The sequence below is a fragment of the Tympanuchus pallidicinctus genome, unplaced genomic scaffold, assembly GCF_026119805.1.
Source record: "Tympanuchus pallidicinctus isolate F22 unplaced genomic scaffold, pur_lepc_1.0 scaffold7, whole genome shotgun sequence".
Classification (NCBI taxonomy): Eukaryota; Metazoa; Chordata; class Aves; order Galliformes; family Phasianidae; genus Tympanuchus; species Tympanuchus pallidicinctus.
This window is the reverse complement of record NW_026294791.1, coordinates 13891649-13914637: the sequence shown is the minus strand read 5'-3', so window position 1 is coordinate 13914637 and position 22989 is coordinate 13891649. Positions and strand designations below refer to the sequence as shown.

The 22989-nt window shown below is 39.5% G+C and overlaps 1 protein-coding gene across 1 annotated transcript; it reads left to right on the top strand.

The window, feature by feature from the left end:
- Positions 1-248: 248 nt before the first annotated feature.
- SELENOF (selenoprotein F) lies at positions 249-19059 on the top strand. The gene is made up of 5 exons (XM_052666324.1): positions 249-383; positions 1935-2102; positions 9099-9162; positions 16188-16237; positions 18210-19059. Exons 1-5 carry the CDS (start codon positions 315-317, stop codon positions 18339-18341), a joined length of 483 nt encoding a protein of 160 aa, XP_052522284.1. The 5' UTR covers positions 249-314; the 3' UTR covers positions 18342-19059.
- Positions 19060-22989: the final 3930 nt, after the last annotated feature.

The following is a 22989-nucleotide window of genomic DNA, read 5'->3' as shown; positions in this document are numbered from 1 at the left end:
TCGCCGGCGCTGGGGGCCTGCGTGCCTGTTGGCTGCGGGTCTCCGGAGTGGGGGAGGGTCCCGCTTCGGGACCGCGTTGTGAGTGCCGGACTGGGGCCGGGAAGAATCTCCTCCATTAGCCTGGCCGTAGAGCACAGTACTGAGCAGGCTAAAGTTGGCGTCGCTGCGGACTCCCCGCAGACGTCCCGCGCTGGCCGTTCTCGCTGGCCGCCTGCGATCCGGCCCGCCGCCCCGCCCCAGGCAGCGCAGGGCACCATAGCGCCCGAGGTCCCCGCTCGGCCCGCCCGCCGCGCTGCCGGCAGCTCTGTTCCAAGATGGCGGCGGCCGCCGAGTTGGCGGCCCTGGGGCGCTGCTGGCTGTACCTGCTGCTGGGGCTGCCCGCGGTGAGCGGGGTCGGGGCTGAGCGCAGCGGCGCTTCCGTGCGAGGAGCGGGGATCGGGCCGGGCGGGAGGGAGGGAGGGAGGGAAATGCGTCCCGCGGAGGGAAGCGAAGCGGCCCTGCCCGGCCCCGGGGCGCCGCGCGGGGCTCCTGCACTCCGCGGGAACAGAGGTTTGCGGGCTGCCCTGAGGTGCGTGCCCCAGGGCGGCGGGCGAGATCCCGGCAACCGACTGCAGGCGGCGAAAGCCGGAAGCGGGCCGAAAACCCGTTCCGAAGTTTTGTCACTGTTCGGTCCTTCCTGAGGCGGTTTGTAACGGTGCTGGCGATTGTTTTTGTGTGTTAAGTGTGTTAACGTGAACGCAAAGCGGTCGTGCGACGGGCGCGCGAGCAGCGCTGTGCGGGAGAACGCAGAGCTGAGGTGCGGCTCGGCTTGTGACGGGATGCGGCCTCGCGCGGGGCCGGCGGGTCTCGCCCAAACGTTAGCGCTTCTGTTAGTTAGCATTATTATGGGTTAGCGCAATAATCGGGACACTAAAACTGGAGGAGAAATACCTAGAAGAGATGGTCTTATGTGAATGAGAAACGTGGTTCTGCTGTCACCGTCTGCTAGCCCAGAACAATGCGTTGATTGCTCTGCTGTCACCGCTGCAGCGTGCTGGTGTTCAGCTGGGGCTTCTCTGAACGCAGAGGTGCTGCAGGCCCTTTTATTGGAGTCTAATCTCTTACCTTTTGTTCTTTTTTTTGTTTGGTTGTTTTCTACTTTTTGACCAAGATCTTTTCACCCCATCTGAGAAGCACCTGGGGAAAGGATCTCCTTTTGTTATGTCCTCCCTCGCTTTCCCCATGTGCACCTGGAAGGAAAGGCTGCAAGCTGTATAAGGGAGGGACGGATCAGTCCTTCTGCAGGGCAGTGGGAAGGTGAAAGCAGAAAAGAACAAAGAACAGATGATATCGTTTCAGTGCAGGGATGGCAACACTGTGTTATCAGCTCACTAAAAGCAGAATAGGTGTTCTGCCTAGGAGCCAACTGAGCTGCTGTGTTAAGCAGCTGCAGGGCTTTTATCTACACTTGCGCTAGCATGTGATTTTTCCAAAGCAAAAAAGAAATGAAATCACAATCCTTGTATACACTGTTCAGCAGTTTGATCCAATTCATCATTCCCAAGCTCAGGTGTAAGACTTATTTTCCAAGTCTGCTAGAATCAAGATGTTTATTGGAACTGTCTCATGAGAGCTGCAGCTGATTCATTACAGCTGCTTTTTGTTGTGCTGTCTTTGGAGCAGACACTAGAGAGACACTGGAGTGGTAGAAGCATATATGAAAGTAACAGCTCTGATGCCTTAAAACATACATGTTGTGATTGATGTCTAGAATTTACTATTGGCTTTAAGACTACTTCTCAAAATAATGTCGTGGTTTGCACTCATGAGCAGACAATTAAGTGTTACAGTAAAATGTTCTCAAAATATGTAATTCTGATGGTCAAAGCATCTAAAAGCTTTCCTATTAAAACAACTGATTTAATACTAAAGTGTAATATTGTATTGATTTACAGATAAACGTATATGGAGCACAGCTGTCATCAGAAGCTTGCAGGGAACTTGGCTTCTCCAGTAATTTGCTCTGCAGCTCTTGCAACCTTCTTGGACAGTTCAATCTGAATCAGTTGGATCCATTCTGTAGGCAGTGCTGCCAAGAAGAAGCTCAGCTGGAAACCAGAAAGGTGGGTTTTAAACCAGATGAGTGGGAAGAAATCTGTCTTAATTTTTTTGTAATTTACTCATAAGTGTCACGTTGTGTCATAAACATTTTTGCACTAATAAATGTGGATCGAACAAGAACAGAATTTAAATCAACAGATATTTTTTCTGATTATCCTGAATCAGGCCTAGATTTCACCTTGTAGGTGATCGCGCTTTTTGTGTAAGACTGAGCAGGTGCCATTTTGTGATTAGGGCTTTACATTAAAAATATATGCAGTCTTTTCCATTTTAGTCATGCTCAGCATAGAACAGAAAGCACAGAGCTGGAAGGAGTCTCAAGGTTGTTCGACATATTCCTTCGGTGTGAGCCAGAATTTATTGTATGTGCATAGGAACCTGGAGATTGTTTAATAGAAGTTTGTTTTTTTTCTCATCTGTTTGCATTAGGTTGCTTGGTTTCACTTTTTGCTCGGGTTTTGTAGCAAACATGAGTCATCTGCTGCTGAATAGACATATTGGATTGTTCTACCATCATGATTATATGGTTGAGTGCTAAATTACAGCATCATTCCTCATATTCTTTTGAATGCTGTTTCAGAGTGTGGGATTTCTGATATTACTGTGCTCACGCACGGCCGCTGTTTGGAAAGCTGTTGTTCGTATTTGCTGAATTTCTGAAATTTGTGCCAAGTGAATCCCCCTGCAGACCAGCCAGCAGAAAATTAGTGCTGGGAGTTTTTAGCATGAATGTTAATATCTTAGCAAATTGTATTCAGAGTCATCACATTTTAAATTGACTCGTGGTCTAACCTAATGCCACTTATAATAGGCATCTGTAACTGGGCTTATGATTTTACTCTTAAATCTTTGTTCTACTGACTGTTTGATAGTTGGGAGTGAACAGTTTTTTAAAATTAAAAGCGTTCTTCCCTATCCTTTTGCTTGAATGAATTTTTTAATCTCACTCTAAAAACCTGCATCTACATGTAAGATACCTGACTTGCTGGTCAGCAGCGTCATCTGTTGCCAAGTTCCAGAGTGCTGGTGCTCAGGGTTTTGTAGTGCAATCACTTAAACAATTGAACATCCACAGAAGACAGGAGTCTTTAATCTTTCTCTCTTTTTTTTTTTTTTTTTTAAGCATGCCTGCAGTATGCAGCCGAGCTTTTTTATCACGTGAGTAGGTTTTGCTATCACAAGGCAACACGCTAGCTATCCATGTTACAGACACCATGCATGCTGTTAGAATTCCAGCACAGACTTCAGGATTTACAGTTAATTCTCCTTAAAAGTATGTGGGGAGGGTTAGAAATCTGGGATTTTTTTGTATCATTAACAGTTTTTGAAAACAATCTGTGAAATATGCCCAGTCCTAAAAATACTTTGTGCTGAGTAACATCAGTGCAAGCCCACATGTGTACATTTGTGGAACTCAGTTCTTTCATATCCTTGAAAGATACTTATTAATTCTCATCTTGTTATTGATCCAATATTCTGTGAATTGACGTGGTGGAAAATAGCTGTGAGGTGCTCTGGTCGCCCAGTATGTGTCTCACTCTTCTGCTGCCATCTGTCCAATGAAATATTTTCATTACTTCATAATTTTACTGTAGGTAAAATGAAAAAAAATTCTTTTGGTTATTTCTCCTCTACGAAAGATTTTGTATCCAGCTGCAGACTCATTCAGAAGCTAGCGTAAACTGTATTGCTTTAGACAGCTGCAAGTTTTAAGCCTCAGTCTGTCAGACGCAGAGTACTGCTGGTGTGTAAAACGTAGAAGGATGAAATGGAGGTGAAGCTAACTGTGCGTGAAATTGTAGTAGCAGGAGAGATTGTCCATATTTTGCAGTAGCCAAAAATAGCTGCACTCCATCTGCAGCTTTCACTTATGCCATGTGATCATTTCGAGCATAGCTATAAGCATATTCCATTAATTGTATATTATAATCTTAGACTTATCTCAGCAATATATGTGTGTCAAAATTCCAATCAATGTTAGGAATTAACTGTGTGATGAAGTCGACCATCCATTAATCATCATAGTTGTGCTGTGTGGTATTGCAACAGCCCTCACAAATATTTCTAAATGGAGCTTTGAAATATATTTTGCACACAAAGATGTGTTGTTCTATGGCATTTAAAATGTCTATTGTCAAGTATTTCTAATGGTTAATGCTGTGCAGTTTGCTGAATTAGATAACATCTGCTGTAAGCAAAACTTGACCTGGAAATTTGAGGTATTAAAATATATGGCATATATGGCAAACTTTTATGGGTAACATCTTATGTGTCTACTACCTACATACAGTGTTGTTTCTAGTGTATAAGCCTTCTGTAAAACAAGGTAAACGTATTGATACAAAGAGTCCATACGCATTCTTTCAAAGTTCCTCAGAGATGGGCAATTGCCCCTGTACAGATTTCAGCAAAGGGGTCTGAATTTAGACTTTTTTATCCTTCTTGTGCATGTATTCAAGATTGTCAAAATATAATAAACTGTCAAAGCATGATTTAATAATTTTTTGGACAGTCTGGCCTCTGCATTGCTAAGATAACAAGAATCAATAGTATTTTTTGCCCAACTTGTACTAGATGTAACAATATACGTCGCTAAAATATCACTGAAATTTAAGATGGATTATTGTGCCTAAGATAGAAAAACTTATTTTTTTGTTTGGGTCAAAGTCACTGAAGGTTCATCTCTTCAGACAAACTAAGATAAAAGGCACTGATCTGTCTGTAGCAGGATGAGCCTCAATTGTGGGAGACTTGTTTCTATTCTGAAGTGAGAAAGAATTTTAGAAAAACAATAAATGTGAATTTGTTAAATGTGAGTTAAAATTGTGTATGTTCATCTGTGCTGGCAAGTGGAATGTTTAATTAATTAAGTTTGACCTCCTTCATTTGAGTATACATCGGGATAAAATGATTGACTCTACGTTTGTTGGAACAACTTCAAAAAGTACAGTTTCCAAATTAATTAAATGCACAATGTCAAGTAAATAGTTGATGAGTTCCATTCTTAGTGTTTTCTATCTCCAAAGATTCTTTCTGCTCTAATGAAAGCAGAGATTCCAGAGAAGAAAGGTATTTAGAGATTATACTTCTGGAGGCAAATAGATGGCTAGATAGCAGAATTAATCAGACAGCATATTTCAAAACCAGAGCTTGAAATCTGTTGACTTTCTATCTAATTTTTAGCTTATGTTCAGTTTCTCGCTTGGTTCAAGTACGAGCTTGTACACAGGAGCCCTTTCTCTGCCATGCTTATCCTCTATTCCACCTTGCCTTTCTGCTCCCACTACAGACCACAGAGGTCCAAAGTTACTAACTGCTAGGTGCCCCCCAACTTCTACATTTTCTCCTGCACACCCCTGTGTCACATTTCCTGTTCACTTGTCCTTGCACCAAACCACTGTAAAGAGCTGAGCCAAAACCTGATCCACTGGGAAGAATTGTTGTCTGGGGAGTTTCAGATCCTTGGTTTGAAAGCACAAGAATGATGACGCGATACTGCAACAAGGAGCTGGGTTGGTACCAACACTCACACAGCCTTAGGTAATACGTTTCCTAATTCTCCTAATTCTCTTCCTAATTTCCTAATGTGATAACACACAGCTCTGATATGTGTGTACATAACAGAATTTCCAATCCAAAGCAGAGTTCAGAGCCTTTTCTGGTTAAATTCTGAAGATGTCCAAGGATAAAGATTCTGCAGTCTTTCTCAGCAACTTACCAGTGTTCAAACACCCACGATCCCATGGTTGTTTTTTTTGTTTTGTTTGTTTGTTTTCCTTTGGAATTCCAGTTTGAATTGCTTTCCTTGCAAATAAAGGAGTGCTTAGATTCTGCTGGAAATACATTAATTCAAATAACACTATTTTTTTGGCTATTTGATTCTTTGTTTCCAGACTCTTACAGTTGGACATCTCCCTTCACAAAATGTGAAAGAGAAGAGTTTCTTTGTAGCTAAATTTACCAGTGACTTCATTTCAGAATGATCTGTGTGGTAGCAATGGTTTTGCTGGCTCTCTGCATTTCAGAACATCAGTTCATTCTGTTCCTCACAGTGAGGTTTTCTGACTGCTGCTCTCCTAACCCACAGATTCTTGTCCATCTTTGGTCCTTAGGGAAAGAGTAAAGTTTTCAGTTCTCTCCCTGACAGAAAATAAAACATTTTATATGTTGTTGTGCATTTCTTTATTTCAATGAATCAAGTTTTCTATTAAAAAAAAAAAAGAATTGATAGTTTTAACAGTTCAAGAATATTAAATATAGTATTCCTGCAGTATCTAGATTCTGTGAGGCAGCTCTTCACTCATGTGTGCCTTTATATTAACAACCCAGCACATTGCATGTTTTAAAACATGATGGTACTGTAAATTTTAACTGATTGTAAATGCATACAAATCCAAGTTGAGTGTCACTGTATAACATGTGCAGGGTCAGGCTTAGTCAGTAGTTAGAGGAAACCCGTGAGATAAAAATGGGGAATAATTTAATGTATTTTAAAAGAACTTTCCTTTTTGTCACTGTTGATGTAGCAGCATATGATGATGATGATGAATGAATGAGATTTAACCCAAGTTGTAGCTTTGCAAAGGACAAGGAAAAAGTGCAGTCTTTGTCACAAGAGCCTTAGAAAGCATACAGTTAGCAGGTTTTTAAAAAGCAGTTATTTACATAGATGCAGACGTGAGTCAGCCTGGAAATCCTAACTAAATGGACACCAGTAACAGTTTAGAGCCTTTATTTCATTGCTTGCAGCACTATGCTCACTTTCATGACCGCTAAAACAAGCGAGGCATTATGAAGTGAATTAGCTCATAAGTTAAGCGTTGTGCGATGAACTGACTCGTCATGTTTGTATGCCTCCATTCTGAATGATACACGTCATTCTTAGTCATATTTGAACACAGTCTATGCCTTCATGAGGAAGCAATCAAAGTTCAGAGCAGTCTGCTCTGGACATGATGGAATGGTAGGGGCAGAAGATGTTCACAACTATTCTCTTGTTGTGGCCAAAGTGATGCAAATAAACCTGCCTTTCTTGCAAAAGACACCTTTGTTCGAGTTACAAATGAAGTCAATTGGTTTTTTTTGTCTAGCCATCTAGAGAGCAGCTGCTTGTCCCAGCATGAATCTGAACTTTTTTTTTTGAAGTAGCACAGTTGGGCTTCAGTTACAGCAGGGATAGAAGCTCAAAATATTTTTAAGCACCAGTCATTGCACTTTTTTCTTTTCTAAAACTTCATTTCTGTCAGTTAATGGCTAGGAGTTACGAAGCAGGAGTATTCTGTAATCACGTAATGTCTTACATTTCAGATCTTCACAGTGATCTTGATCCATAGGAATCCTTACTTGAAAGGAAGAAAATAAACTGGAAGAATTATTTGCAGTAAAGAGAACTGAAAAATGTTCATGTTACCATTGTCCTAAATTTGCTGTGCTTACTTCTTTGTGCCCATAAAGAACAGAATTGGTGAACAGATGGAAAAAGGCTATTACCCCTCTATTTCTTTATACTAATTCTTGACAGAAAAATGCAAGTAATTGTCAGCATATAGAACCAGGAGAAATGCTCAGTGCATGAACAAGCACACAAAGTAACATCTGAATGCAGGGTTGCCAATGTAATTGTTGTTGGAATGCTTTTAAAAGGATAATAAATGGAGGCACAGGTTAAGTTTAAAAATCTCACTATTCAGTGTATGTAACTCCTCCATCTTAAAACTTTAATGATTTCAATCCAGAGAAATTTAATTATGCAAGCTAGTATCTGAGATTTATATATATATATATGTCTGTGTGTGTGTCTTTTTAATATTTTAATTTGGGGAATAAAAAAAAAAGCTTAACTGTATTTTTGATCTCAAGTATTATTTTATAGCTCAGGGTTTTAACATTCAAACTGTGTTTTAGTCTTAAATCTAATGTTTTGTTGAAAATCTTGCACATAGTTAAGCAAGTTTCTGAAAGGCTCTTCTACATACATATTCCAGTGTAGTATTTTTAGTTCCATTTCCTGTGGAAGTAATGATTACTGATTTGTTCAGGTCAGGCAAGAAGCTGTAATTTCCTTGCAGATGAGTATGGAGTATTTTATGTGTTCTGATCCACAGCATTTACACCAGTACTGAATTGAACCAAAAATCAGAAGAGTCATATTCTGAACTGCAGATGCATTCCCCCGTCACCCAGACTGCCAGTGTGGATGGGGATGAAGTTTTAATAAAGTTGTCTCACTTGGAGCTTTCTGTCACGTTGCGTCTGGTTTTCGCTCCTTTTTTGAGGGTCAGCACTTATTAAATTTCAAAGTGAAAGCATATTTTTAATTACACGTCTCCACAAGTTAAGTCAAACATTAATTTTACTTCATGTCAGCACTGTTATGTTTTTCTGTCTGGACTTTCACATTTGTTATGAAAACACTGCTATCAGAAAACAGGAGTAGAAGTATTCACTGTTTATAGAATTGAAGTAAGACTGTTTAACTGAAGCTTTTTCTGTCAGCTTCTCTCTAAGTAGGAGTTTTACAGCTAGAAGGATGTGATTTGGTAAACAGCATTGACAGCTATTTCTGAGATGAAAATGCCAAGCTTTACAGTAGAAAGCTCTATTTTGGTAGCAGGAAAAATCTGCTGCTACCTTGTATTTAAGATTCACCGTACTTCAGAGCCAGGTGCATGTTCCCAGACAAAGTTTAAAAATGTGACCTTATGCAAGAGCAACATATACATCTTTACTGAGATGCTACCTCTTATAGAACTGAAATGAACTTGCACTTTGTTTTAAGGGCAGTGAATCTGGCTACCTTGCATAGGTGACTAAGATGACTGATATCTAAGTGCAGGCATTGAGGTTAGCTCAACCTCACTTTGTTCTCAGAGACAAATAGATGAAATATTTCAGTATCAAATTTAATGAATTGATATTGATGCTCAGATCAATAGATTACATGCCATAAGCAAACAAGTAGTTATACTTTTATTAACAGCTTCTGTATGTTGTTGCAGCTTTATGCAGGAGCTGTCCTAGAGGTATGTGGATGAAAATTGGGAAGGTTCCCTCAAGTCCAGGGTAAGTAAACCCACTACTGTTCCTTAGAATACAGAATACTGTTGCAGCAAAATGTGCTTTTAAGTGCTATTACAAGTAGTCCTAAGTTTCATGTATCAGAAAAATTGCACTGACCTGAGACTCCAGTAATTGATAGATGAAATTATATAGTGTGCTTATGGAACTGTTTTCCTTCCACAGATGCTGCAGTTTAATTGTTTTGACAGTCAGCTAAAGTGAGCAAAATAGAGTAGAAGGAAAATGAGCATCATCAGGGTGTGGTGGGACAAAGCTGTGGGAAAAACATCTGTGAGAAATTTCAACATGGAATTTTTTTATGGATAGAACTTTTGAGTACTATAATTAGAAAGACTGGCACAGGTAGAATGATACTACAGTTGGAAAGATTGGGCATTACAAAAGGAAAGGTGCTCACCCACCTCTGAAGATCTCAGCTTACAGGAAGGACTCCACAAAGGAAGAACCTCCAACCTTCCCTAGTGGCAGTCAGCCCTTAAATGGTCTCTAAGAGAGGTGCAGCCAGGCTCCCCCTCTTCCAGTCACACAGCTGAATTGCCTTCACTTGTGCTCCAGGGCTGACTGGTCTTTTCCCCAGGTGATCAATCAGTGGTTCAGCTGTGACTCAACGGTTACCATACAATGAGATTGCAGGCTCTTTTTCAGTAGTGAAGTTCCTCATACTGTGCTTAACATCACTTGGACATAGAAAAGGACTAATTCAGCTTTAGAAATAAAAATGCACAAAAAGTGCATCTCCCATCTAACATGGCCAGTATTAGTCTTAGTTCATCTTAATTGAAGGTGCTCCAAAGAACAAGAAAGATAAGGATTTAAAACCAGGCTGCAGTTACGCTGTTTTGGACTCCCCTCCTCCTACTTTTTACCTGCACACACTTCCATTAATTGACCACAAGGCTGGAGGAAAGATCATTTCCTGCTGCTTAAAATACCAAAATAAGAACTAATTATATTGCTTGCGCAAGTTAGGGTTCTGAGGAAAGTTGTATTAGTAGAGGCAACCTTGTGATCCCCATGTCCATTCAAACTCAGCAAACTTAAAAATATTCCTAACTGCTCTATATGCACAGTAATACATCCCAAAAAGCTTTCGGTACAAAGGAAAAACTTACAAATGCTAACAATTTGCCTTTCCATCCTTGTTTATCTAAAGCAGTTTTTCTCTTTGGGATGGTGAAAAGAAAGGAGGGATGAACAGACTTTTTTTTTTTGCTCACCAGTTTCTGCTGCTACCCAATCTGAGTCTCACGATCACATTTGCTGCTGGGCTTATTGCAGCAGGTTGGAAGATAAGATAAAATTTAAAAGCATAATGGGAAAATTTTAAAAAGCAGTAGAATGTAATCTTTCAGGTAGCATTATTCTTTGTAATACCATCACAGCCTGCTAAATGCTTTTGTGAGTGTGGCCAAGGATACCTGTTATCTTTCTCAACTAAAACTTCTCATGATAAGTCACGTAACACCTTATATTCCTGTAAACCTCTGTAGTATGTTCAGTGCTGAGATATTGTTTCCTGCTGTTTCCCATAAGAAAATGCTGCTTTATAAGTGCTGTGCTGTAAAAATAATTCCTTTAACATGTATGTTTTGAAATTGCTCCTTATAAAACAGCTTTTAAGTATTTATCATTCCATCAAGTGGGACACTGAAAGTATAAGTGACAAAATTCTTAGATGAAGCAAGATCTTCTTATACCAGCTGGCACAATTAGTTTTTGACTGACATAAAACTGAGGCTCTGAGGTAGAAAACAAAAATTGGGTAGGTCGGCAACTAATCTAATATTTTTGTTTGAAGTTGACTTTTCAGTGGCAGCCCTGCTCTGCTCATGATGAGATACAAGATCACAATGTCTGCACTCCTATGTTCTTTTCACTGTGTTTAGCAGAACTGAATTAGGCTGGCTTTTTTCACTGAATGTTTCTTTCACAACTTGGCATTCTTTTTGTTCATCAGGAGAATAATTCTGACCTTTCGCTGTGCGACTTGTAGTTACACAATGAATGTGCTTCCAGCAGATGTTACAGAAAGTCCTTCATCCTTGAACTCGCACAACATGCAATTGCATTAGATCCTCTGGCTTCAGGGAGACAGTAAGCACTCTGCTGTATTGCTCAAGTTCTGCAGCTGTGAGGGGATTCTTACACATAGTAGAATGTAGTTTGTTAGTGGACTGTACTTCTAGGAAAGATCACTTATTTCCTGGTTATCTTTATCTGTAGTTCTTAAGTACTGGTGACAGAAACTTGAAAATTAGAACAGTGTTAAATCTTAGATTTTTGCACAGAAGTCAGTAAAATTCTTGCTAAGCACTGTAGGATATTCTAATGAGAAACATCCATCATTCCATCATAATCCTTTGTAAATAGATTATATACAAACATGCAAACTAAATAAATCCTTCAGACTGAGGCACATCTCTATCTTTACTGCTCTCATGTTACACACCCATGTGTGATAATAAGAGATCAGTTATTCTCTGTAACACTTCTGGTATACATTTAGTGTTTCTGACTTCTGAATTGTAAGAATCAGGTGTATGTTCTGCACTCAGAGTTGCACAAAGTACAATGCAGAATCATGATTCAATAAAATGTTAAGTCTTTTGTGCTTCCTATTGCTAGTATTTTAATATGTGACCCATTTCAGTGCATCACAGAAAGACTTGAAATGTTTTTCTAGGAGCAGATCACTCTTGATACTAAGTTTGCAGCATTTCTCCTTAGTGATGGAAGTGTTCCCTTCTGATGTTGCTCTTGCAGCACAGACAGTTTGTTGCCCTAATCAAATGACAGACCTCTTTGGTGTAACAATTATGGGTAGGAGGAATGGTCACCTTCATCAAAAAAGTATGCTGCTGCTTTTTAGTGTGTGGTCAGCATCTTTAGTGTACTTCAGCTGTATGCAGAGTTGTTTATCTGTATGCAGTGTTAAGAGTTTAGCAGTTTAAAGGTTCTAGAGACTAGAAAAATAGCATACAAGAAGAGCATGTAGAGTTTCAAAACTTGGATGAATCCATATGGGCATACATTGTTAGAAAGGTGCTCATAGTGTTACAGTGGTGAGCAGTGGAGGAAATCAGAACAGAAAGCACAGTTTAAGTAGAACAAGGATTGAAAGTTTGAACAAGTGGACTTTTGCATTACTGGGAGATACTTATTCACATCATATTCCTGCTAGACAACCTGCGATAGCTTACCAAGAGGAAAAAATGTGCATTAACAATTTGTTGCTGACATGATGCTGAAGATAATAGCTAGTTAGGACTAGCTATTGTTGTTGTGTTTTTCTGGAATGAAATCTAGAACTGATATAATAGGGCATTAAGTTTTTTTTCATTTCTTCCAGGCCTCTCTGATCTGAGGCTGTTATATCCCTTGTGAAGTGTGTGGAGATGGACAAGGTTGAAAATACTTGTCTGTGTGCATAATTGTTTGAAGATGTTGAAGATTCCACTGCTGCGTATATTGACTCTCATTCAAGTATTAATAGAGTAGCTTAACATTTTGTATTTTTCCAGTTCTAGATCAAGCAGGAGATCTTTTCTCCTAAAGCAGGAAACTAAATAAAACAAGTATTTCTGAATGTAGATATCCTTGGTAATCTGGATTGTGCCCTTAACAGCTTAAAAGTAGTTAGTCAATTCTTTTTACAAAGGACTTATGCCAAACATACTGATCTGCAGCTTACTGTGATGCAGTGTAAAGGCATGCCCATGTGGGGTCAGAAGGATTTCCTCCAGTATGTTCTGCTTCAGAGAGAATAGCACAAATGTCTGCCAGCAAATACGTAGACTTGCAGTTTGGATGTGAGTGAGTCTTCAGTTCTTTAGTAATCTCTGTTTAGAATTCTAGGTCTTACTTCCAACGGATTCATTTTAAAGCTCTGTCAAAACAGAGGGACGGTAGCAGTAGGTTTCTGTGTGTATGTAGGCAGAGGCTGCTCCTAGGTCCTTTAAAGCACTGTTTGATGCTAGGTGTGACCTGTCTTTGAGTAACAGCTTGGCACTCAGTAGGCTTTGTAATGTCTGTATGCATCTGATCCTTTTCTCCCTTTCGTGCATTCAGCAGATTGCCTCCGAGAAGCCAGTAGGCTGTCTTCTGCTCCACAATCTGACCTTTTGCTGTAGTTGATCGGAATGGCAGTCAGGTCTGCTGTGCAGCCTCACCTCAGGGTTGCCTTCAAACAGAAGGCATATGCTTTGGTATTGCTTGTGTTTTGTAACAGCATGAGGTGAAGTGATTTTCTTAACATTATATGACAGGACAGTCACAAGGCAGGCAGTAGAACAGCTCTGACTTCTAGTCTGGTGTTTAATTCACCAAAAATAGTGTCATGGCACCAAGCTCAGAGTTCATCCTGCAGAAATCAAAGTGGAAAATGCCTTTCTCACCCATGAATGACTGTATTAAATATTTTTTCTCTTCAGTATGTAATTTCTGAAGCTGCCATGGGCAGAGGAAAATTGCAAGGTATACAAAATTTTAGTATTAAGCATCAGACTATTAAACAGTGGTTAAATATGTGCAAATAGCCTTAGCAAGAGTTGGGGCTGTGCAGAAGGGGGATTGCGTGTGCTGTACCTCAGGGTCAGCTGGCAGCTGCACGTCACAAAACTTGTGCCCAAGCTGCATCTCATTTCTGAAACCCCATCAGTTCTATTCCAAGACCATGTTTACAACTTAGAGCCTGATTCTGTGAAAAGTGTGAGTTTGATGGGATAATCTGTATTTTTAACACATCTCAATATATTATTTTTTAATTTAGCTTCCAAAATTGAGAATGTAGAAGTTATATATATTATGTTATTCTTAGTTGCATCATGGAAGTTCAGGTGACCAATACAGAAAGTCACTATGGTGAGCATTGGAAATAAATATGCCACTAACAAAAAATGATTTTGTTCCAGCTGTCTGAAATTTCAGGAAAGAAAGGTCTGTAGTGTTTCAGCTTTCAGAAGATTTAGACATTTGACATTGATACAAAGGCATAATAGCTACTTGTAAAGTGACAAAATGTAACACAACCTAGAGAATACTTTCTTCTTTCACCTAATTCTGTCCACATTTTATGAGCTTGTTTGCTGCAACACTGCAGCCAGTGAGCAGCCACTCATGTCCAAGTGAGCTTTTATCTGTCACTCAGCCAGGTGTGAACCTGCTGAAGGCTGAAAGTGCTGCAGCCTGAGGCTAAAGGCTGTTCTTACAGAGTTGACTTCCACAGTCCAGATCTGTTTGAGACTCCATTTTACTGTGCCATCTTACTGCTACTCTATGTTTTGCAATTAAATTGCCTCCATATACTGACTGTTTCCTAAAACCTCCTTTTTATATTAAGTCCTACACAGGGATTTCAGCTACAAATTGTTCAGTTTGCAGGGAAAAATCCCCATGTAATAGTTCAGTTTGTTGTGTACTTAAGAAACATCACCACTTTTTGTATCTTGCTATCAGAGCCCAGACAACTAACAGTTCATGAGAGCATAGGAAAGCAGTATCTGAAAATGGCCTTGGTGTGAATTTATATCAGAGCTGAACTCCAATGTGTGAGCAAGTACTGGTGGTTTAGTGCTGTTTGAAATTGTTCTGTGAGTAGAGCCTGCAATGTGACATTAAAGTTCTCCAGAAAGAAGAGAAGCAAGCTTTCTTCTTCTTCAGGTAGCAGTCTGTCCAGCAGCTTACGAGCCATTTGGTTCTGAAGTTGTTTATGCTGCACACAGCCAGAGTATTTGATTTTGTTCTGTACCAGGAGCACAGTAGAGGACTAGAGAAAATAAATGTCGCTGTGTGTATAGTACTGAGGAAATGTTAGGGTAACTGTCTTCAGTAATAGGGAGAAAGGTATAAAGATGCCAGAGGACATCTTTACAATTATTGAGGAAAGCACTACATTATGTGAGCCACACGAGGCGTTAGTCCTGAGGTTGCTGCTCATCTTCATGCACCAGCTGGATGCACTGCAATTCGCAAGAGATGCATTGTTGTCTAACCTTGAAAAGGCAGCTTTAACATGCAGCCAGCACCTCCTTGAGAGTCAATCCATGCTGACAGTGTTCATCCTTGGGGAGACTGCTGGCATACCACAAGAGCTGCCTGAATCCACTTAATGTCACTACAGATACTAAATTCAGCCTTTAGTGTAACCTGAGTGTAATGGGAAATGAAGACTAAGCTATTTTCTAAATAAATTTAAAATACTTTTGCAACTCATATATTCATTAAGCTAAAGTGTTTGGAAGTAGTGGATTGTGCTCACATTTGTCCATTTCAGGACAAGGCATGCTGTCAGCATTCTTGTTAACATTCACATTAACACAAGGATGTAGTGCTGTAGGGATACAGGGTCTGTGTGGCTGTTAGCACTCACGTATGTGTGACCAACACGTCAGGTGAAGAATCTGTCCATTAGCAGCTGATCTCTCTGTGGAGCTGCATGGCAGGTCACAGAGCCCGTAGTAACTGACTGCTTACCTTTAGTAGTTTCAAGAAAAGAGGAGATACCAGTTTCTCTTCTTGTTTCCTCTTCTTGTTTCTATGCTGGTTTTCAGCACATAACCTTGTAGAGCTCTGTAAGACAAAACTGTTTGTCTTGTGTGCAAGAATAACACCTCTACCTACAGTTTCCTCAGTGCCCTTTCACCAACACAGCTGCCACTTCTGTGCAGTGCGCTGAGGGCGTTTGTTTCACATGTATCCTCCCACACAGAGCTCATCTCCAGCCAGAGTTTTACTGCCCTAACAACTTCCTTCACATCTGCATACACAGCTGTGTACGCGTGGCTCTGCTGAGGACTCTCAGTTGTCCATGCAGATGAACTGACTCACACAGTTGCACTACCATGCAAGGAAAATCCAAGCTTGTTTGGAACACTGGTAAAAATAGTTTTCCTTAGGCATGCTGTTTAGTAGTAATGCTTTTGTGAAGATATTGAGAATTCTGCCATTAATTTCTAAAGCCTTTTTCCATGGAAAAAGTTTTATTCTCTTTTTTTTTCTCCATATTGTAGCTTTTGTCAGGAGTGATAAGCCTAAGCTATTCAGGGGACTGCAAATCAAGGTAAGTAATAACCAAAGGGTTTTTGTGTTTCCTTGGGGTCGGGGGAAGCATATATTAAGAAGAATTAAACCTGGTGGAAACATCCCTTTTATGGAGCATCCTTATTTGCTGATGAAATAATCCTTCAGGAGAAGATGTACTTTCATTGCCAATATAAATCTTTCCAAGTTTCTGCAGCTATCGCTGATTGGGTTATTGCTAAGCAGTGGTACCAGATCTTTGTTGTCATTGGGGCCCAAGGAGTTGTTTGTTATTTTGTTTAAATCCAATAAAAAGTATACTGAAACCCTTAAGTAAAAGCAGATGTTTAAAGAATGTGAGGAATGCTTGCATTCTGACCTGATTCCGTGAATATCTTGTGTTTACTTGAGCTTCTTCTGTCACTCTCAATCTGTTCTTCATTTTCTAATGCAGCTGCCATTTCCATACATTCAGAAATTCTTGGATATTTCTGCTTCCTCTCAGATCTTCCTCGGTCTGTTTTCATTCTGTTAGCCTTCAAACATCCAGCTTTAAAGAACTGCATACACTGAATGGTGTTTCCTATGACTTGTGTATAGGCAAAGCTGCATAAGCCACGCTGCCTTAAGCACAAGCAATTCTTTGCTTTCAAATTCAGTGTACTTCACAGATATACATCTCGATTCTCACATCTTTGTGCTCTCATCTCTGTTCACCAAATGGCACCATCTGGAGTTACTTCATAGCCATGCACGGCTGAAATAAGCCATTTGTCTTCTCAGCAGCAGATTCCATCTAAAGCAGGTTTCCTCTGTCTGTCTCATGTATTTATATGTGTCCTCTTTCAAAAGCATTCTCTCTTGTATATTTGAATGTTTCATATTTATTTAAACTTTGTAGCTGTACTAAACATTAAAGCAGTCTATACTACAGTTGGTATAAAACCTCACTGGGAAAAAAAATGTACAAATGAATCTGGTATTTATTTTACAAGACTTAGGGAAAACCAATTAGAGATGCTGCTACCTTCATTAACTGAAGCAAACTAAGTTAGCTCTGTAATAGGGTAAAGTAAATACCCCTAGTAAAATTTTTCTGTAACCTTACATGGCTACATCCTTACAGTACTGCTAAAAGCTCTTATTTGCATTACGTATTTTAGGAGTCGCTCAGTTTTCAGAAGCATTATTACCAGCACTACCTGCAAAACATAGTGTGCACAAATAGGGCACAGTAGAAGGCAAGAAAGTAATTACACCAAAAATTGATACTATACTTTTGCACTGTTTGACCAGACAATTCTTAAGTTAAAAAAAAAGGCCATTGACTATATGAGAAGGATCACTCATGTGCTCGACTCAAAAATCAAACTTGAGGAGTTTACAACAGTTAAAGCAGAATACCTTCTTTCCATGCAAGCCCAATGGCTCTCTCTCCCTGCCAGTGCACTGTATCCACTGCTGCCAGGGGATGTATTGCCTGCAGGATCTCTGTCTTTAACCCAGATGTCTTCCCTCTTCCTTGCTCTTTCTTTGCATCTACTCCTTTAAGTTTGGACAGAGGAGGCAACAGTAACATAGGAGAGAACAAGCAAAAGGATCTCGTAAGCTTTATCTGATTTATATAATATTTTCTTCAAGAACAGTAGAACATATATTGTTGGTAGACATTCTATCAATAATGTTCGTAAATGCAGAACAGAACACACTGAAATACTTACAGCATTAAGTAAGTGTTATCAGGAACAACCAACCTTAAGTATGGTTTTTTTTTTATTTTTCCTAAGCTTAGGTGGCATAAGTTTCATAGCATAAGTTATCTTGCCTACATTTTCTCAAATACTCCAATTTCATTTAGCACTCTGGTTTTAAGTATTCATACTTCATGGTGTTAATCTTTGAGCTTATTGCTCTTCTTGATTTGACATATTTAACTGATGTAAATAGAGAAGGGACTTGAAATGGAGATTGCGTTTTCTAGCCCCAGGGAACTGGCTTGTTTCTTTCTGCAGTATGTGCGTGGTTCTGACCCTGTACTGAAGCTGCTGGACGACAGTGGGAACATTGCAGAAGAGCTGAGCATCCTCAAGTGGAATACTGACAGCGTGGAAGAATTCCTAAGTGAAAAATTAGAGCGTCTATAAGTCATTGCTTTTGTGTTCCCTTTTCAGGTCTTTTCATGGTAATCATCTCAAATGAAATGTGCCACAATTGAAAAAACATTCCAGTTTCTATGTTAATTTTTAAACACCTGTTGTGCTGCACTAAACAGCTTGTAATTGGAAGGGGAAGCTTCAGAACACATCTGACAAATTGATAAACAAAAGAGCTTTCGGTTCTTAGTGCATCTATCACTAACAAAATGCTTTGTTTCCAACGTCGTTGTGCAAATATCATTTTGTTATAATTGGACTTTTTTTTTTTAAAACAAACACCCTTTAAGAGCTTGAGATAATTGAAATGGTTACCATGTTCTTGTGTGCTGCTCTTTATAAACATTTCACAACCAAAAGCAACGTAACATCTTCCAAAGAACCTTGACTGCTAATACCCTCTTCTTTTTTTGTATTTGCAATGTCTCTTTTCTAGAACCGTTGTTTACCATGAGTATGTAGTTCACAGGTTTTGAAGCCAATGGGGGAACTCATGTTCTGGTGCTGCAAAACATTTGGTAAGCACACACTAATGAAGACTGCACAGAAAACCTCTGAGGTATGTGCCAGTCAGATGCCAGGTGTGCTTTGCATCAAGTGTTTTGCTTCAGAGAACATGAAATAGAAGGAAAAGTTTTTCAAGACCTGTAATTTTCACAGATTTATTGGAATTCTCTCTATCAAATAAATTATAAACTGTTCTTTTAAAGTATGTTTTTCTTCCTCATTTGAAATTTAAGGGCATAGGAAAATATAGACAGACAAATCGCTTGAAACTTGTCAGTTTTTTCCCCTCCACTTTGAGTGAATAAATACCACAAGCAAGAAGAATGCTTTTTTTTATTATTATTATTTAAAGTTTAATTACCAAAAATACATCTTTGCTTTAACTACTTCATGCTCACCAGTTTTTGGATGAATGAGTGTTACACTATAGCCTGAATTGGTGCCCAATTTTATTCTTCATATATAACTTTATATCTCAAGAGATTTAATTTCTTTACAGTTTACACCCCAAAACTTGTGGAAGAAATGATCAGCTTCATAGCAGATCCAAAATAATAATCTAGAGACCGAACTCACACTAAATCAATAGAATTAGAAGCTCTTAGGGTGATTCTGTAGGCCTGGTTTTCTGAGTTTTCGTTCTCTGAAACATTCCTATAAACTTTTAGAAGGTCGGCACTGCTTAGTCATGATATTATCTTATCCTCTTTCTTTTTTGTTCCATTTCCATTATAAGGATAGGAGTGAAACACATTGCCCATCTCCCACATGATTCAGCCTGGGACAGCTGCAAGAGTGGTTACTGCTGTCTCTGCCAAACCAAATGCAAACTCCACACACTCACAAAAAAAGCACAAATCTTTGCAGCTGGTACTAACTTGTCCCAAGAATAAATCCGTGTTGTGTCTGACATGTGATGCTCAAGTCAGCATATGAGCTGCAACCAGAACATATGGCATGACAACCGAAGCAAAAATATGCTGCCATCCACTGGTCTTTTAAAATATTGACTATACCCCACACTTGTTCCTACATTTGCCAAAAATGGATTTTTGTTCCTGCATTGATGATTTTTTTTTCTATTCTATTTTCTACAGAATATTTTAGCTGTGTCTTTGCCAGATCCTCTCTACCACTCACCAAAAGGACTGTTCACTTCACTTGATATTTAGCAAATATTTCTCTCTGCTTCTCTCTCAGTATTCCCTGTCTCCTCCCCCTTACAGGACTGCCCAGTGAGTTTCTGATTTTCACCCACCCTCTTCTTTCTTTCCACGTCTTCCTGCTGCCAGCCCGCTGTTTGCACACAAGCTTCTTCCAGCACCAGGCCCTTCACTCCTGCTCTTGCATGTCTTGCTTGAAGCAAGGACCTCACTCTTACAGCAGACAATAAGCACCCTACAGTGGAAGAATGTAACAGACCAAAAAAATTCTCCAGCACACCTGGGTTTCATGCCTGCAGCCCCAGCTGTTTCCATAGCCTCTTACCTTTCCCTGCCCTGTCTCTCCCGTACTTCCAATAGGAGATCTCTCAGTTTTGATCCTATTCTCTTTTTGCTGATTCTTGTTTCACATATTAACCTTGCCTTGTAATGCAGATTTACTCTCTTAACTTAGAAGCATGCACAGCATACATCCCTGAATTTTCCTGTCTATTGGAAAATACAGAGAGAGCTCTGTTACTGAACTGTGCAGCCTTGCACCGACTCAGTCTGCTAGCTTCTAGCAACAGTGTAGTCACTTATATATCTTGAGCTGTTAACTGCTCTCTGTGCTTTTGAAAGGTCATCTTTACATTCATACTGTCCTTGCTGTATTCTTCGTAATTCTGTCCTTTAGATGATACTCAGGTTTCCCTCTACAGAGAAGTGCTAATATTCTAGCAAAAATGAGCTGGGCTTCATGCTAAAAGAGGAAGCTGGAGTGAGGAATAATTTCTTAGAAATTCTTGAGTTTCTGTTTTATCAGTGTGGGTTGTTTCCTCCAGTTAGCAGCTGTGAAAATTCAGAGAGCTCAAAAGGTTATTTTGGCTTGTGGCAATTAACTACATAAAATGTTAGGTTTAATGCTTCCATTTAAAAAGGAAGTGATTCATTTTTACTTATAGTCATGATAGGCAGCCAGTACTTCATGAAAGGCATTCACTGAGAATTATGTGAGAATGATTTAGTCTTACATAATGCTCTTATTGTGCCAAATCTTGAGAGAATTAATGAAAGGAAGAATAAGAGAAGAATAAGCATGCATGCGTAAGTCGAAATATGAAGTGCCCATCTACCACCCCCATCTTTTTAGAAGGAAGGAAGGTAACTGTGTTATAGGACATAGCATTGTTTAAAGAAGAAAAAGTAAAAACATGTTCTACATTCCATTTTGTACACAGATATGGTTATATAGATGAATTTGAAGCTTAGCATGCAAACTACTTGAAAGGGTTTCCTGGGCACCTGCTTTCTGTAGCTTCACCATAGGTTCCTGCAACGCAAACCTGAGCAGCAGACAGACTGGTTTCAGTTCTAAGAAACTTCCACGATTAAAATAATGGAAAGCAAAGCAGTATTCAACTCAATCTTTGTTTTACTGTTTCATCACACAGAAATAAAAAAAGAATAGCTAACTTCACAAAAATGCTAGGGTTCAGAAGCCTGAGCCCCTTTTGAAAATGCAACCTTTTCCTTTACTTGAAGCCAAGTAAATGTTCTGTTCTTTCTCTTCAGCCAGGAAGATCTGACCAAAAACAACAGCAAAACCTTTGCCATCACTGTGCTTCAATAGCAGGGAGGCTGGATTTTTAGAGATTAATCAGAACTCGTCTTTCTGTCCATTAAGACAGGCTTTATCTAACTTCAGATAGTTTCAGGAGTGCACGTGTAGCAACAAGCATCATTTGATTGTTCTTCCAGTAACTGTAAGGAAATTTTGGGCAAAGCACAACATTTTATTTTTTACAGATGCTTTGACAAACTGACAAAGGAAGCAGACTTGGAAATTTGTCAAGTATACCTGAGAAGGATCCATCAGATGCTAAGTTGTAGAGTTTTTACAGAATATTTGTAACCAAAGCAGCTAAAGAAAACACCATCTCCTGAATTTCTATTTTTCTCCTTGAGCTTTTAACTGTTAAGATCCAACTCAATTATCTTGAACCTAATTCACTGTCATTTCTAGGAAGACTAGCCCAAGGGATGAGAAAACCAAGGAGACAAAGAACAGACAGCCCTACCAGTTACATGTTACAGCAGTCACCAGTTACTCTGGTTCAGAACAGCAGGTCTCCCAAGTGCACTCTTATAAGAAGTCTAAGCAGAGGGTAGCTGGAAAATATTTAGGTTTTTTTCCCCTTATCTCTTGTCATAAAGGAGAGATAGAAGGAAATACAGTCTGAAATTACTTGCATAGTAAGCTTAGATAGAACACAAACTACAAAAGCAATCAGAATATCTCGCATTTGTTGATTTAAATAGGAACAGTGGCACTGAGTGAATGCAGGCCGGCCCAAAGAGATCCTAGCTATCTCAGTTATTTTTTGAAATGGATTCCTGATGCTGAAGTAGGCCATTCAGCTTTGTTGCTAAGAAAGGTATTGAACAACACATTTCAGTTGCACTTGTACACAGAATACCTTAACTAAAGCAGCATTTGTGACCACTAACACAAATTTAACAAGGCTTCTAACCACTGAGAAATGGAATATATTTCTTTACGTTTCCACTACTAAGATAACCAAGGTCAACAAGTTAGCCTGAAGAAAAGTAGTTGTGTGTTCATGTACGAGACAAAATACAATCACACACACACAGAATTACGGGTTAAAAAACAAGCCAGCAGAATCAAACACCAGAGACTGTGAAAGTTCAGCTTCGTCTTTGTTTTAAACGTGTGATTTACTCATCAGTAGCAGGAAAACAATCACTGCAGTGAGTCACAGAACACTATGAGAGTTTCATAGCTCTCAGTATTCTTCCCAAGATGTTACTCTGGTGAAGTTCCACTATAAATCATGCTGGATGGAATGGGAGGGAGTAGATCAATCTTGCTGTAAAACCAGAGATTCATCTACAAATATATTTGCTCATTTCTGTATAATAGTAACCCTCAGAAGAGCCTGTGCTGGCATTTGATTTATAGAAAT